The 14,388-nt window shown below is 42.4% G+C and overlaps 1 protein-coding gene across 1 annotated transcript in view; it reads left to right on the top strand.

Annotated features, from left to right (window-relative positions):
* RNF19A (ring finger protein 19A, RBR E3 ubiquitin protein ligase) overlaps positions 1-14,388 on the top strand; it is a 184,782-nt gene extending 170,394 nt beyond the window's left edge. The window contains 4 exon segments of the mRNA XM_025210728.1: positions 826-987; positions 2,826-3,039; positions 9,316-9,459; positions 10,605-14,388. Coding sequence (XP_025066513.1) covers positions 826-987; positions 2,826-3,039; positions 9,316-9,459; positions 10,605-11,295 — 1,211 coding nt within the window. The 3' untranslated portion in view covers positions 11,296-14,388.

The raw sequence follows: 14,388 nt of genomic DNA, 5'->3' as shown, positions 1-14,388 counted from the left end.
CTGCTGGCTCCCTCAGTGTGTTAATCTGGCATGGCTTTGCCTGCTGTTTTATCCTGTCTTTCACAGGCTTCCATCAGCAAGGCAGTCAAATGGTCTAATTCACAGTGCTTGATTGTCTATACCAAACAATGAGCTCCCACAATATGTGGGAAGTGGTGCAGTGGCAGTACAGCCTAATCCAGACCAGCCTTTTTAAATGCACCTTTCATTGGCTTTTCTCAGCAGTTTTTTTTCTACTTATAAAATGAGAAAATTTGGAAATGAATTGGACACAACAAATGTGCAGATCTCACAGTAACACTTATAGTGAAGGCTGAGCTCATCTCTACTGGTCCCTAGTAAAGCTTTTTCTGGCTTCAGTGGGAGCAGGGCTAAACCCTTAATTTAAGCCCTAATAGTGGGCATTTCTGGTTTTAAAGATGTTTGACATAGCTTCATGCTGCTTTCCCGTGTAAATAGTTTTTAGTATTCTTAGACAAAGTTTGTTTAGTCATTTGAAGTGTGATATATTTTGAATGTGTTTGTAAATGATGAGGTAATAGATATAGCATGTATGTGTTAATGCAGCCCTCTGCTTCTCTGCATATCTCACTGCTAGTGGGGACCTACTGTCTGGAACAACTTGCAAGTCTCACACCATCTTAATGACTTTCCAGCTACTTCCAAATTTCATCTGAAAACTAAGCTTTCTTCATTTCTTCCTCCATGCTCCAATTTTATTATGTGCATGATCAGATAATATTTGCATATTTTGATCGCTTTTATGCAAAATACTGGAGAAAATAGTTATATTTAAATATGAGGACTTAATATTTTTCTTTATAGGTATTGGCGTTCCCATTATGTTGGCTTATGTGTATGGAGTTGTTCCTATCTCCCTCTGTCGAAGTGGAGGTTGTGGTGTGTCTGCAGGCAATGGAAAGGGTGTCAGGATAGAATTTGATGATGAAAATGATATAAATGTTGGTGGAACAAATGCAGCCATAGGTAAGAAGGTTCAGCATTTTATTTTTTGTAAATGTAGGGCTTTGCAATTAGTTTCTGGATTTGACAGCTTTGTGCATGAGAGACCTTTCTTTGCAGGAAAAGTTCTATGCAGATAACAGTTATGCAAGTCATCTCTCATCTGTTTATCTCCATGGCTTGTAACAGGAAAGTCTCCTGGGATGAGGGTTATTATGTTTCTATGCTAGTGCAGTGGTGTCTTTTTGGGCCTGGAGTGAAACAGCCAAGCTTCTATCATACTTTTTTCTTTAAATGTTTTTATGCTGTAGGTCCTCCATACTATAATATCTTACAGTAGTGCATTAAGTGAAAGCTTTCTTTTTTTTAGCCTGGGTTATATAAGAACATGAAAAATGCTCTATACGCTACCAGACTTTTTTCAACAGTCAATTTCCCCTTCGCCCCATCCCACCCCAAAAGACCTGCATTATGTTGAATAATTGCATCCAACATGGATCCCTGAAGTAACTGATGAGGTTATGCATGAGTTCAGGGGGCCCACATGAAGGATCTCAAACTTTGCTTGGGTCCTGCTGGTGGTGGGAAAACAGAGACTTTTCGCTGTCTCTCAACAGAGTTAAAAAAGAAGTGATACAGAAAAGCTGTTATTTGTTCTAATCAAATAATAATATGTCTTCTATGCTGAGAGTGGAGATATAAAATGAGTATTTTTGCAGATGATTTATCTGTAGATGCTGTCAGCTTTCATTCCTTATGGAGAAGCAAATCCATTAGCAATTGTTCTGCTGCTCCTTTCAGAAATGTTATTGTCACAGAATCAGTGCCACTGTTGAGAGAGCTTTGCCTTGGGACTCCCCAGGAAGTAACCTAATTCAGTCTCCCTCTCCTGAATGAACCCCCTGCAGCCAGCTTCTCAAGACTCAAGCCTCCGGCTTTGGGACCCTGGCTTTTCTCAGTCCCTGATCTTTAGCATGCCCACCTTGAAGAGATCCTTTTTGGTCAACTCCTGGGAAGGGGGTTGTTCTCTCCGTTAGAGAGTGTGTGTGTGTGTGTGTGTGTGTGTGTGTGGGGACAGGGGGGGTGGTCCACAGTGCCTATGTCCCAAAGAGCACAGCACATTGTTTGGCTCTTAACAAACAGTCTTTACCGTGCCACTGCAGTTCCCTCTTTCCTTCCTTGGACTCCACACGTCTTCCCTGGGACTACCCTTTCTTCTACCCCTTTCTCTTCAGGCACAGTTAGCCACCCTTTTTACCAAACTGTTACAAAACTGTAGTCTTAATCTGGGGACAACCCTCACCCAATAAAATGGAGCATAATCAGAGAGCAATCTTCACCTGCTTCTAGGTCCAGACTGCCATCTTCCTCTGCCATCTTCCTCTGGTATGGAAAGGGCTTCTGGATGTCCTACTTTTAAGACTATTTACGACAAACCATGCTCACTCTGAGCAACCCCCTCCAGTATTCCCCACAAAAATGGCAGGCTAGAATTCAGCTCTCTTGGTCTCTTCTGTCACAGTTGTAACTTACCATTTTTTAAATAAAGGGCAAGATCTTCTGGTGCAGGGTAAGATGTGTGTAAGATGACCCAAGAGTACCGTTCCTATGTAGTCTTACAATATTTTGAAACTTACCAGCAACTTCTCAAACACAACCTTTTGTGGCAGTCTCAAACAAGTTCTGATTTTTCTTCATGTTGTAAACTTTGTCACGTTTGTAGTATGTTTCAACAAATCATGTAGATTGTGTCCAGGTCTTTTTAGTGTAACTGCAGAAGCAATATTTCATATCCATATTTTAAGGCAGAATAAAAGCTTTCTGTTTATGATGAATTTCAAGATTTTTCTGTTTTTACATAGATACTGCTTCTGTGGCAGAGGCACGACATAACCCTAGCATAGGGGAAGGAAGTGTGGGAGGACTGACCGGCAGCCTGAGTGCAAGTGGTAGCCATATGGATAGAATAGGAGCCATTCGAGATAACCTGAGTGAAACTGCTAGCACCATGGCACTAGCTGGAGCTAGTATAACAGGGAGTCTATCAGGAAGCGCAATGGTCAACTGTTTTAACAGGTAAGACACAATCTTTCCACTCCATGGTATCCATCTTTCAACGTAAATAGCATTTAAGGGTTCTTGGTTATTCATTTCTTAATGTGTAGATAGACAGCTATTTTAAAATGAACCTATGACAAGGTGGCTGACCCCATTTAAGGGTGCACTAGTCCAGTTCACCTGTGACAGGTTAGTTGCCCCCTCAACAGGACCTGGTAGAGGGTACCCAGCTGCTATAAAGACTTACGATGCAGTTGAGAGAGAGAAGCAGAAATGAGCTGAACAGAGTTATCTGGAGAGTGGTAGAGACTGTGGAAGAGAGCTGGCTCAAAGGACTTGAAAAACCTGGCTGGGCATATGAATCGTACTGAGTGAAAGGCTCATGCAGAGGCTCCAGATAATAAAGAACCAGTTCAGTCAGGACAGGTTCAACCCAAGAACAAGTGGGTTGATTCTTCAGGAAGTTTTCCTTGAGAAGGAGTTTGGCAGGGATGGGAATTGAAGATGAAAAGGGGTGGGGAGTGGAACACTCCAGTGAAACTGTAGAAATCCTGCAATCCAAGAAGAGCACAGGATTGCCAGAAGGCTCAAGAACACAGGCATATGAATTGAAAGTGGAAATCAATTCTTTAGTGGAAATCTTGGAATAAATAAAGGCTGGAGAACTGCTTGTTCTTAACTTGTCTTTGAACAGAGATTTGTAAATTGTCTGCCTCTTGAGAGAACTGCTGACAGATATTTACTAATAAGCTATGCCTGGAATCAGAGCTTGAATTGGACTCTGGAGAGAGAACTTTCCTTTTCCAGGTGGCAGGGGAGGTGACCCTTGCTGTAGAGGGGGAGGTAAACAGCAAAGTCAACCCTGGAGACTGCAAAGGAGACTGAGACCGATGTATTACTGCAGGAGGATGCTTGGATGAACAAACTATTGTAAAAGCCTACAATAAAACTACTTAGTTTTCTACTTTGTTTCTACCCACAGTTACCCGTATCACAATTTTGTATATCCTTAGTATGCCTGTTCTGATACACTGTAATTGATTATACTTATCCCATGTTTAAAAATAGCAGGGGAAAAGTAGTATCTGTCTCATGTTATGAGCATTGTAATTATTCATCCAAGCATTTTACTACTAGAACAAGACTAAGAATGTGCCTGTGTCTAAACCTGAATAACTGCACAATTGCATTGCTAAGATCCTCTTTTGTCCTCATCCACTCATAACACACCTGAAATGGAGTTTATAAATGCCTTGGGGCCCCAAAAGCTAGTTCTGTTTTCTTTGACAGCTTTGTATACTGTTTAATGCAGAGATACAGGTGTATTCATAGAACATGATACATGTATTCATAGAACACAGTATTCATAGAACAAGCATATTGTGTTTTCATACTTTAAGAATCACAAGTTTATATGCAAAGTAGCCATAGAAACCAAGGTGCAGAACACCCATAAGCCAGAACCATTAAAGAACCAAGATACTGTTGCTCTTTAGAATTACCTGTTTGCTTTAAGAACAGATGCATTACCCAGCAAGCATAAGCCTTAGTCTTCCTTTCAACATCTTCTTTTTAATTAAGTCACATTTAGTTAATAAGACAGTGAGGGGGAAAAGGTAGGGTGGGAAGACTTTTCTGGCATTATAGAGATAAAACTGGAAATGGCAATTAAGGTGATATTGCTGCATGTGTAATTTAGTCTTTAGGTTTTTGAAGCTACAAGTGAATTGTGAAATTATGAATTCACAAGTAAGGTCAAATACTGCATGTCAAAACAGTCCAGCACGTAGTAGTAACTAGGCCCGTGTGAAACAGCTAACATTCACTTTGGATTCAGCTGATTTTGGGGGACAGTGATTCAGTTCAGTGATTTGAATCGCTGTTCCGAATCAATTCGGCCGAAACTGATTTGGAGATTTGGCCACTGCTGAATTGGCCAAATCTCTGAATCGGACAGACCCTATTCCCTGCCCAATCTCCGAGCCCTGTCAATGGCTGCTTCTCCTGGTGTCAGCTCCCAGCTCTTTTTATTTATTTTTTTATTATTTTTTTTTTTTAAAGAGCCTGGCACTCACCAGCTGCTGCCAGGTGGGGGGTGGTCCCCGTTGCCCCCTTGCGCTGCATGGGGGGGTCTGTCACAAGCCCCCATACCCTGTCCAGCCCCAGCTCCTGGCTCTGTTTTTTCTTTTCTTTTTTTTTAAAGCCCCCACTCACTGACTGCTGCTGCGTGGGGGGGAGGGCAATCCCTGCTGCCCCATGCTGCATGGTGGCTCTGCCATGAGCCCCACAACCCCCACCCACTTTCCCAGCTCCCCCCATGGGTGCCCTGCCTGGCCCCAGTGTTGGCTCTTAAAAAAAATCCCTAGTCTCACCAGTTTCTGCCCGTGAGTGCAGGGCTCTTTTTTTTTAGGAGCTAGAGCCAGGCAAGGCAGCCATGGTGGGGGCTGGGGACCGAAGCTCTCCAAATCTTTTCTGAATCAATTTGGAGAGCTTCAAATCAAGTCAGACCTTTTTATTGGTCTCCTGGTTCAATTCAGATTTGGAGATTCAGCTGCTGAATTGGGCTGAATCTCCTTTGAAATTGAAATTGAATCAGCACCCAAAGTTTCGCAAAGCCCTAGTAGTAACCCTCCAGTTAACTTGTGTTTGTGTCCTTGGACTTTAAAAATCCTTTATTCACCACTGTCTTATAGGTTATAACATTGCCATGCCTGGGGAAGAATGCAATAGTTTATCAAAGCCAACAAGAATATTACACTATAGTTTTTAGAAAACCAAATAACTAATATATAAAAGTTTATTAAAGAGGCCATTCTTAATGGACTGGCCGACGCCAGCATCTTAAGGGATAGCCAGCACGGGTTTGTTGCGGGTAGGTCTTGCTTGACCAATCTCATTTCCTTCTACGACCAGGTGACCTATCACCTGGACAAGGGAGAAGAGATTGATGTCATATATCTAGACTTCAAAAAAGCCTTCGATCTGGTGTCCCATGATCACCTCTTGGAGAAACTGGCCAATTGTCGCCTTGGATCCACCACGATCCACTGGCTGGAAAATTGGCTCCGGGGTCGGACCCAGAGGGTAGTAATCGATGGAAGTCACTTATCATGGTGCCCTGTGACCAGTGGGGTCCCCCAAGGCTCTGTCCTTGGACCCATACTGTTCAACATCTTCATTAATGATGTGGACACTGGAGTCAGCAGCGGACTGGCCAAGTTCGCCGATGACACCAAACTTTGGGGTAAAGCATCCACACCAGAAGACAGGCGGGTGATCCAGGCTGACCTGGACAGGCTCAGCAAGTGGGCGGACGAGAATCTGATGGTGTTCAACGCCGATAAATGCAAGGTTCTCCACCTTGGGAAGAAAAACCCGCAGCATCCTTATAGGCTCGGCAGTGCTATGTTGGCTAGCACTATGGAAGAAAGAGACTTGGGGGTCATCATTGACCACAAGATGAACATGAGCCTGCAATGCGATGCTGCAGCTAGTAAAGTGACCAAAACGCGGGTTTGCATCCATAGTTGCTTCTCAAGCAAATCCCGGGACATTGTTTTCCCCTTGTACGTGGCCTTAGCGAGGCCGCAGCTGGAGTACTGTGTCCAGTTTTGGGCTCCACAATTCAAAAAGGATGTGGAGAAGCTTGAGAGAGTCCAGAGAAGAGCCACACACATGATCAGAGGTCAGGGAAGCAGACCCTATGATGACAGGCTGAGAGCCCTGGGGCTCTTTAGCCTGGAAAAGCGCAGGCTCAGGGGTGATCAGATGGCCACCTATAAGTTTATCAGGGGTGACCACCAGTATCTGGGGGAACGTTTGTTCACCAGAGCGCCCCAAGGCATGACGAGGTCGAACGGTCATAAACTACTACAAGACCGTTTCAGGCTGGACATAAGGAAGAATTTCTTTACTGTCCGAGCCCCCAAGGTCTGGAACAGCCTGCCACCGGAGGTGGTTCAAGCGCCTACATTGAACACCTTCAAGAGCAAACTGGATGCTTATCTTGCTGGGATCCTATGACCCCAGCTGACTTCCTGCCCTTTGGGCAGGGGGCTGGACTCGATGATCTTCCAAGGTCCCTTCCAGCCCTAATGTCTATGAAAACTATGAAAAAAAATCCATATATTCAAGCTTTATGAATTTTAAGGGCCATAGCTGCTGCCCATTGCAGGCAGTGAAAGGATTCCCTTCTAGATCTGGCTCTACATATGTCTAGTCCCAGGAAAGACACTCATGAGGACAAGTCAGTTTAACTATGTGTGCAGCATTATACATACCATGGTACACCTCACCCCATCGCATAATCTGTAAATTCTGTTTAATGAAACAGCAATTCTTAGTCTTTACTGTGAAAGAAAAGGATTACTTGGGGTAATATCCTTTATTGGATCAACTGCATAGTTGGGATAGTCAGACAAATTATTGAATGCAAGATATTCTTTAGATCTGGGGAGTGAAAGCTAGCACCCCATAGTAAAAAAACATTTGGAAGAAGGGGGAGAGGAATTCCGAGGGATAGCAGACCAACAATTAGCAGAAGAAAAGCCGGTTACTGGGTGATCAAAGTCTGTCAAAAGGAGGAAGGGTCATTATCACCTTTCATGTGTGGAAAGAATTCAGGGATCAGGTAGGTTATAACGTGCCACAAAACCAATATTAGTGTTAAGTCCTTGGTTCTTACTGTCCAGCCAGCTTATGATTTTTTGTTCCCAAGGTTGCTTTTTAAAGATGTTAGGTAGATTTCCCTTGAGCATGAGGATTGTGAGGTCAGAGACTGGTTGTTCTGTAAGAAATGTTTTTGTCTCAGAGTTCATTCTGGCATGCTGTTTAGTTTTCCCCACATAATTATCATGAGGGCATTTGGTGCATTTGGATCAAGTATTTCACATTTTGGGAAAGGCGTGTGTAGGAATGAATCATGGATTCTGATGATTTTGTTATGGGGGACTGCTGATTATAGTAGTGATGGAGATTTGTTGAGAGGTTAACCATTTGTTGCTAAGAGAAGGCTGTGTCTCAAGGCTGATCTTTTATTGCTCAGAAATAAATCATATAACTCCTTTATAATCAGTGAACATTCCACCTTTGTACCAGGCATGGCTCTGATTTCAGGCCATAAATGCAGGGCCTCTTTCATTTGCCCAGAAATACTGTGTAGACTTCATCTGAGCACTAAAGTGGTACTGCTAAATTCTCCTTATCTTTAGGTTCACAAAGTGATTTGCTGTTCAGCACTCAGCATTGCCACACCTAACTTTTATGTGCCTGGCTCCTGAAGTGAAATTCACAACCTGGGGTTTGGCCACAGAAGGGCCTTGTGCAGAGCATAGGAATTGAATTCATGCAGCCAGTACAGAGTGTGGGAATGTCTAAGCTAGCCAGTAGGAAATGCCAGAGAGGCATGTCTAAAATTCTGCTTCTTTTGTGGACTTGCATGCCTCTAATTCCCTGTTTTAGTACTGGGATTCACAACACAAGCCCTGTCCTGGAGGTCGGTGCCTTTTTTGAAAAGACAACTGGTTGAACTGGAGGAGGGTAGTAGTAGCCTTTTATGTGATAGTGGTTAGAACACTCACCAGGGAAGTAAGGGATGTTGGTTTAGTGCCCTCCTCAATCCAACTCAAACTCACTCATACTACTTTCCTTGAGAATGCCCTAACGATTATTATTTACTGTTAGTTACTACTAATTATTTGATGTAGCTCACTCTGGGTCTCTCTCTCTCTCTCTCTTGAATTAGGGGAGCACATTGTAAAAAAATGTCTATAGCAGAGGCAAGAGGAATGTCCACTGCAGTAAGTGTGAACTACAAGTCTCCGTGTGGGAGATGCTCATCAGCTGTAAATGAGTGGGTGTGTCTACATGTGCTTTTATGCACACTTAAACTTAATGTGCATTAGCTTAATGCATATTAAGGTGACTTATGTGCGTGTCTACGTGTGCACATGCTAAGGCGCATTAACGCAGGTGTGTGGATCAACTTGAGACTAAAGTTAGTCCCAAGTCAATGGACACACACTGCGGTAATGCGCATTAGTTTGTCTATACATTTGCTAATGCAACTTAACTATTCACGCTCGAATAGCCTAAAATCACCATTTTTAAGGCACATTAAGGGCGTGTACATGCAGACGTGCCCTTAATGCACCTTAAATTGAGCTAACGCACATTAAATGCGCATGTGTAGACACACCCAGTATTACAAAAGCTGTTATTGATCTTAGCTAGGGATGTCAGTCCTGGTAGCAATATATAAAGATAATTTCTGCCTTTTTTGTAAATCTCTCCAAGGTTGGAAGTTCAAGCAGATGTGCAAAAAGAGCGATACAGTCTGAGTGGAGAATCTGGTACGGTTAGCTTGGGAACGGTTAGTGACAACGCCAGTACAAAAGCAATGGCAGGATCCATTCTGAATTCCTACCTCCCATTGGATAGGTAAGAACAATTAAAAATCATAGAAAAATAAGACTGGAAGGGACCTCATGATATCTAGTTTAACCCCCTGTTCAAGGCAGGATCATCCCTGACACAACCATCCCAGCTAAGTATCTGTCCAGCCTGCTCTTGAAAATTTCTGAATTGCATTTAAAAGGGATTTCAGCTGCAAGGACTTCAGGACTTTACCTTCAGAACTCTGTGCATTTATGATTTAAGTTAATAGATGTCACCATGCTCACCAAAGACTCACTCAGGTGTATAAAGGATGAAGTACAATATTTCAGAGTGCATAAGTCGGGTTTTGAAACCCAATTTTTGTGTCTTAAAAATCAAAACTCGACTTACACATTGTGCCACATCAAAAAATTGGGGACGGGGCTGGGCTTGGCTGGGCTCTGCACTCAGCTGGTGCAGCCTTATCCCCCGTGAGTGGCGCCAGCAGTGCCATTTGCAGGGGATGAGGCTGCGCCAGCCAAGCCCAGCCCCGCCCCCATCCCCTGTGAGCAGCGCTGGGGCTGGGGCTGTGCCAGTCAAGCGCCGAGCCTGGCTGTCTGATGCAAGCAGCACTGCTGAATGCTGGGCTTAGCGCTAAGCTGGCACAGCCTCATCCCCTGCAAGCAGCATCAGGCTCAGCATTCAGTAGTAGCCCCATCCCCTGTGAGCCAAGCATTGCTCACAGGGGATGGGGACAGGCTCGGCACTAGGCTGGCATGGCCTCATCCCCTGCGAGTGGCACCAGCAACACTGCTCACAGGATTTGGGCTGTCTCTGTCCCTGTCCCCATCCCGTGAGTAGCGTTGGCAGCCGAGCTTGGCCCTGACTTATACACCGTGGCTGTGAAAATCCTTACCTTTCAGATTGGAAAGCTGGGGGTCAACCTATACACTGTGAAATATAGTAAATAGATGTTCCTTGTAGGAACATGTCATTAAAGTTGGAGATCAACTTGTTTATATACCTTTTATTCATTTGGGGTTTTGATTCATCTTTGAAGTTTCTAACAATAATATTAAACAAACTAGTATAATGAACTTCAAATTTATGTCAGACATTGAAAAAAGGCACGAGTTTGCTTTGGTAATTAATTTTGTTATATGATGTCTTTAACAGTGAACATTTACATTTATAATTTCATGTTCTAGGGAAGGTAACAGCATGGAGGTGCAAGTTGATATTGAATCGAAGCCAGCTAAATTCAGACACAATAGTGGAAGCAGTAGTGTTGATGATGGCAGTGCTCCAGGTCGTAGTAATGCTGGTTGTTCATCAGCCAGCTTGCCAGAAAGTAAATCTAGTGCCACCAAGTGGTCCAAAGAGGCGACGGCAGGAAAAAAATGTAAAGGTAAACTAAGAAAAAAAAGTAGCATGAAGATAAATGAGACCAGAGAGGACATGGATGCTCAGTTGTTGGAGCAACAAAGCACAAACTCAAGTGAATTTGATTCTCCCTCTCTGAGCGATAGCATCCCGTCTGTAGCAGATTCCCACTCAAGTCATTTTTCAGAGTTTAGTTGCTCTGATATGGAAAGTATGAAAACGTCCTGTAGCCATGGTTCCAATGATTACCACACTCGCTTCACTACAGTCAGTGTCCTCCCCGAGGTAGAACACGACCGCTTGGAAAATTCTCCACATCAGAGTGGAATTCCTGTGTTGGCTCCAACCGCCCCAAGCACTGACGTCCCACAGCTGAGTTACATCGCTGAAGAAAGTGTTCATAATGGAACTTCAGCTGATGTGGATTTAGATATTGGTGAGACACTGAAAGAAACCAACAACAATCATTCACAACACGCTGTGGAATTAAACACTGCGATTCAGACTGAAATTTAGACCTATAAGTGCTGCAAAATTATATTTACCACTAAAGAGCCCTGTCTGAAAGCTGGTTGAACTACATGTGACTACTGTAAGTCCCAAGTGACCAGTAGAAGCAAGGTTTTGATGCAATTATATTTTATATGTACCTGTCTAGTAAGGCAGAATGCTTCATGTGGATCTTAGTTACAGACCTATGTGAAGTGACAAAGGCTTTAACAAGTGCATTACTACACAACAAATAAGTTAATGTTTTGTATTTTTGCCACAACTTTGCTTGAAAGTATATACTTGATGTATTCGATACAAAATTGGCAAATTTGTATAATGTTAAATGCTAAACTGAATAGCGTCCTGCACTGTTCACTTGAAAATGTGGGGCTGGGGATAAGTGGGTGTTAGATGAGTAGTAGTAACTTTGATATCATTCTAGAGTGAACACTAAGGGAAGCAAAAGTCTTGCAAAGACTATACAGGTATGTTTCAGTAACGAATATTTGTAATGACCGTTTTGGCTCATAACTGGACACATTTCAAAAGTTTGCATTTAGAATGAATCACATATCCAGAGATGGATGCAGCCTGTGTTAGAAGGGTTTATATACTTGCACACTTTGAGCAATGTTATGGCATTTGAATTAACTTGGACTGGTACTTAGTATATGGTAGAAAAGTGACCTCTTTTGAAGAAGAGTGGGATAAATTAATGATGCGTGCAACAGGCAAAGTGACTATATACTGTACAAAAACTGTAAAATAAGAAACCATTGATTTATAAATATAGAGAAGCCGCTACAGTCACCTTTCATCAGGGGAAGAACAATGCCCCACAGATTCTCGGTGCCTTTGGAAAAGACTGGGTTTTAAGTGCCTGGTCGTTTGAGGATTTTACTGTAATGTTTTCCAGAATATCCTCTTTGGCCATCTTGGATTATAAAGGAAAACTTGAGAGAATAAAATGACTGTGGTAGATAAGTGTATAATAATAATAATAATAATAATAATAATAATGAAGTATTAGCCTACCAAAGACTCACTCAGGCATCAGTGGATAAAACTTTCATGACATCTGTTTGCAAGACTTGTGCACATCCCCAGTCACTGAATTCAAGCACAGTGCAGAACCTGCACAAGTACAAAAGATGGGTTCTAGATATGGCTGGCTTTTTCTTTTTTCTTTTGTATATGGAAAATGTACAGCTAGACACAAACTGAAGTTGGCCAAAGCATCTGCACTGCTGAAAACATTTTTGCTATGTAATTCACTAAAACGTGAAAAAAAATGTGGCTGTCAATCCCGGTTAACAATGATCTGTCTTGTGTTTCTTGTAAGTATTGCCATTATGGTGCTACTGGAAGCTTGATTGGGTAAAAAGAAAAATGCCATGGGCTGCAGTCCTCCTCCATGACTTGGCCTCACCAATTTCATTAGTATGCTATAACACTAGTGCCAGTTATGTTATTTGATAACGCTTGTTATGGTATTTGTATATTTGCATTTCAGTTTTGCTCAATACTATGCGTGTAAACTGCATACCTGAAATAAATGTTGAAGTACTACCTTCAGTTGTCCCTTGTTCAGTGCACTGGTGGCCTTACAAAATTGTAGATGCTAACTGAGAGCTCTTTCTTACAAGGTCCTTAGTGCTGTCCTCTGCCATTGCCTTTGCTTCTTGCCTGTCTGGTGAGGTCTGGCTGTGATGGAAATTGCTGATTTTCTGTCACCTCACAGGATGGAGTGCAGAGAAGCAATTTCCCCACCCACCCTTCTCCTTCCCCTCCATAAATTTCAAGATGACCATCCTCTTTCCTGCTTTGGTACAGCCAGAGCGGCAATCTGGTTGCCGCTGCCCTGGTGAGGGAAATAAACTGCTTGCTGAGAGGACTGGAACCCTATATTTATGTGTGGTGACTTGATCACATTTTGTTTTTAAATTCCATTGCATCAGGAGCAGATTGTGAGCCAGGCAACCCACCTGTTTTTTCTTTAGAATTATTTTCTTAATTTTTCTCTCTCTGTCATCCTGAAACAGACTTCTTCCAGACATTCAAAGTGATATCTCTGTTAGGACAACACACTCGTGTTGACAGATAAACTGGTTGAGTTGGATGTTTTGTCCAAAGCCTGTCAGCATAGAGAGGGTCCATGAAGATGTGAGGAATTGACACTCCCTTTCATTCTTCTGCTGGATGATGCATCTCCTCCATTGCAGAAGGATCCTGGCAGTGAAAGTAAATCATAAGAGCAAGTGGTGCTGTTACATGTGCTGTGGTCACTAACCATCTGGGTTGGGAGTAAATGTAATCTTGTATATTTTATGCCAAATTACATTATCTTTAATTTGAGGGACAGCAGAGAATTCCTAGTGGTTGGTATCTTCTCTCCTGTGACTTCCATTCCTCTTCTGTTCTTTTGTGCTTGGGATTTGAACTTTAAAAAATGAAAGTACATGGATTCTGAATAGTGATACTAACATCTGAATTTGCTAAAGATTGAGATTTATTGAACTGGGATAGGCATTGGTGGAAGTAAAACTTTCAGTACTTTCCTGCTTATGGCAATGTGCATATTTGGGATGTAGCAGTCAGGATGGTCTCTGTCATGGTCATAAATTCAAGTGCAAAAGCCTCACTAATGCTCTGGGAGGGAAGGAAGCTAGACTTTCATGGCTAAAACTGACCTCTGAGTTGCCCAGACTTGTGTCTTTGCATAGGAAAAAGTATTGCTGAATTTTGTTCTAGGGGTTAGTGGTGCCGACTTACGATTAAGCAAGGAATCTTACAAGACAGGTGCCTCCTTAAAACAATCATCTTGAGTCAGAATTTTCTTGTTCTGTGTATCAAAGAATGTAAACCTCTATTTTGGTTTTTATTTATTCTTGAATTAATTTTATGTCCATCATTACATGCAGTAGCAATAAAGTTTCTGTAATCCATCATTGTCTCCTGATTTGAAAATCAACATATAGCCATTAATGAAGTATCCAGATATCTGTAGTGATGTAATGTAGCTATTGAACTGAGAATTGGGTGTTAGACCAGTTTCTCTTATTGATTCTAGCATTGACTGAGAGAGACCCCTTAACTTTCGCTATCTGTAAAATGGAA

The sequence above is a fragment of the Alligator sinensis genome, unplaced genomic scaffold (assembly GCF_000455745.1).
Source record: "Alligator sinensis unplaced genomic scaffold, ASM45574v1 scaffold974_2, whole genome shotgun sequence".
NCBI classification, from domain to species: Eukaryota; Metazoa; Chordata; order Crocodylia; family Alligatoridae; genus Alligator; species Alligator sinensis.
This window is presented reverse-complemented; position numbering and strand designations above follow the sequence as displayed.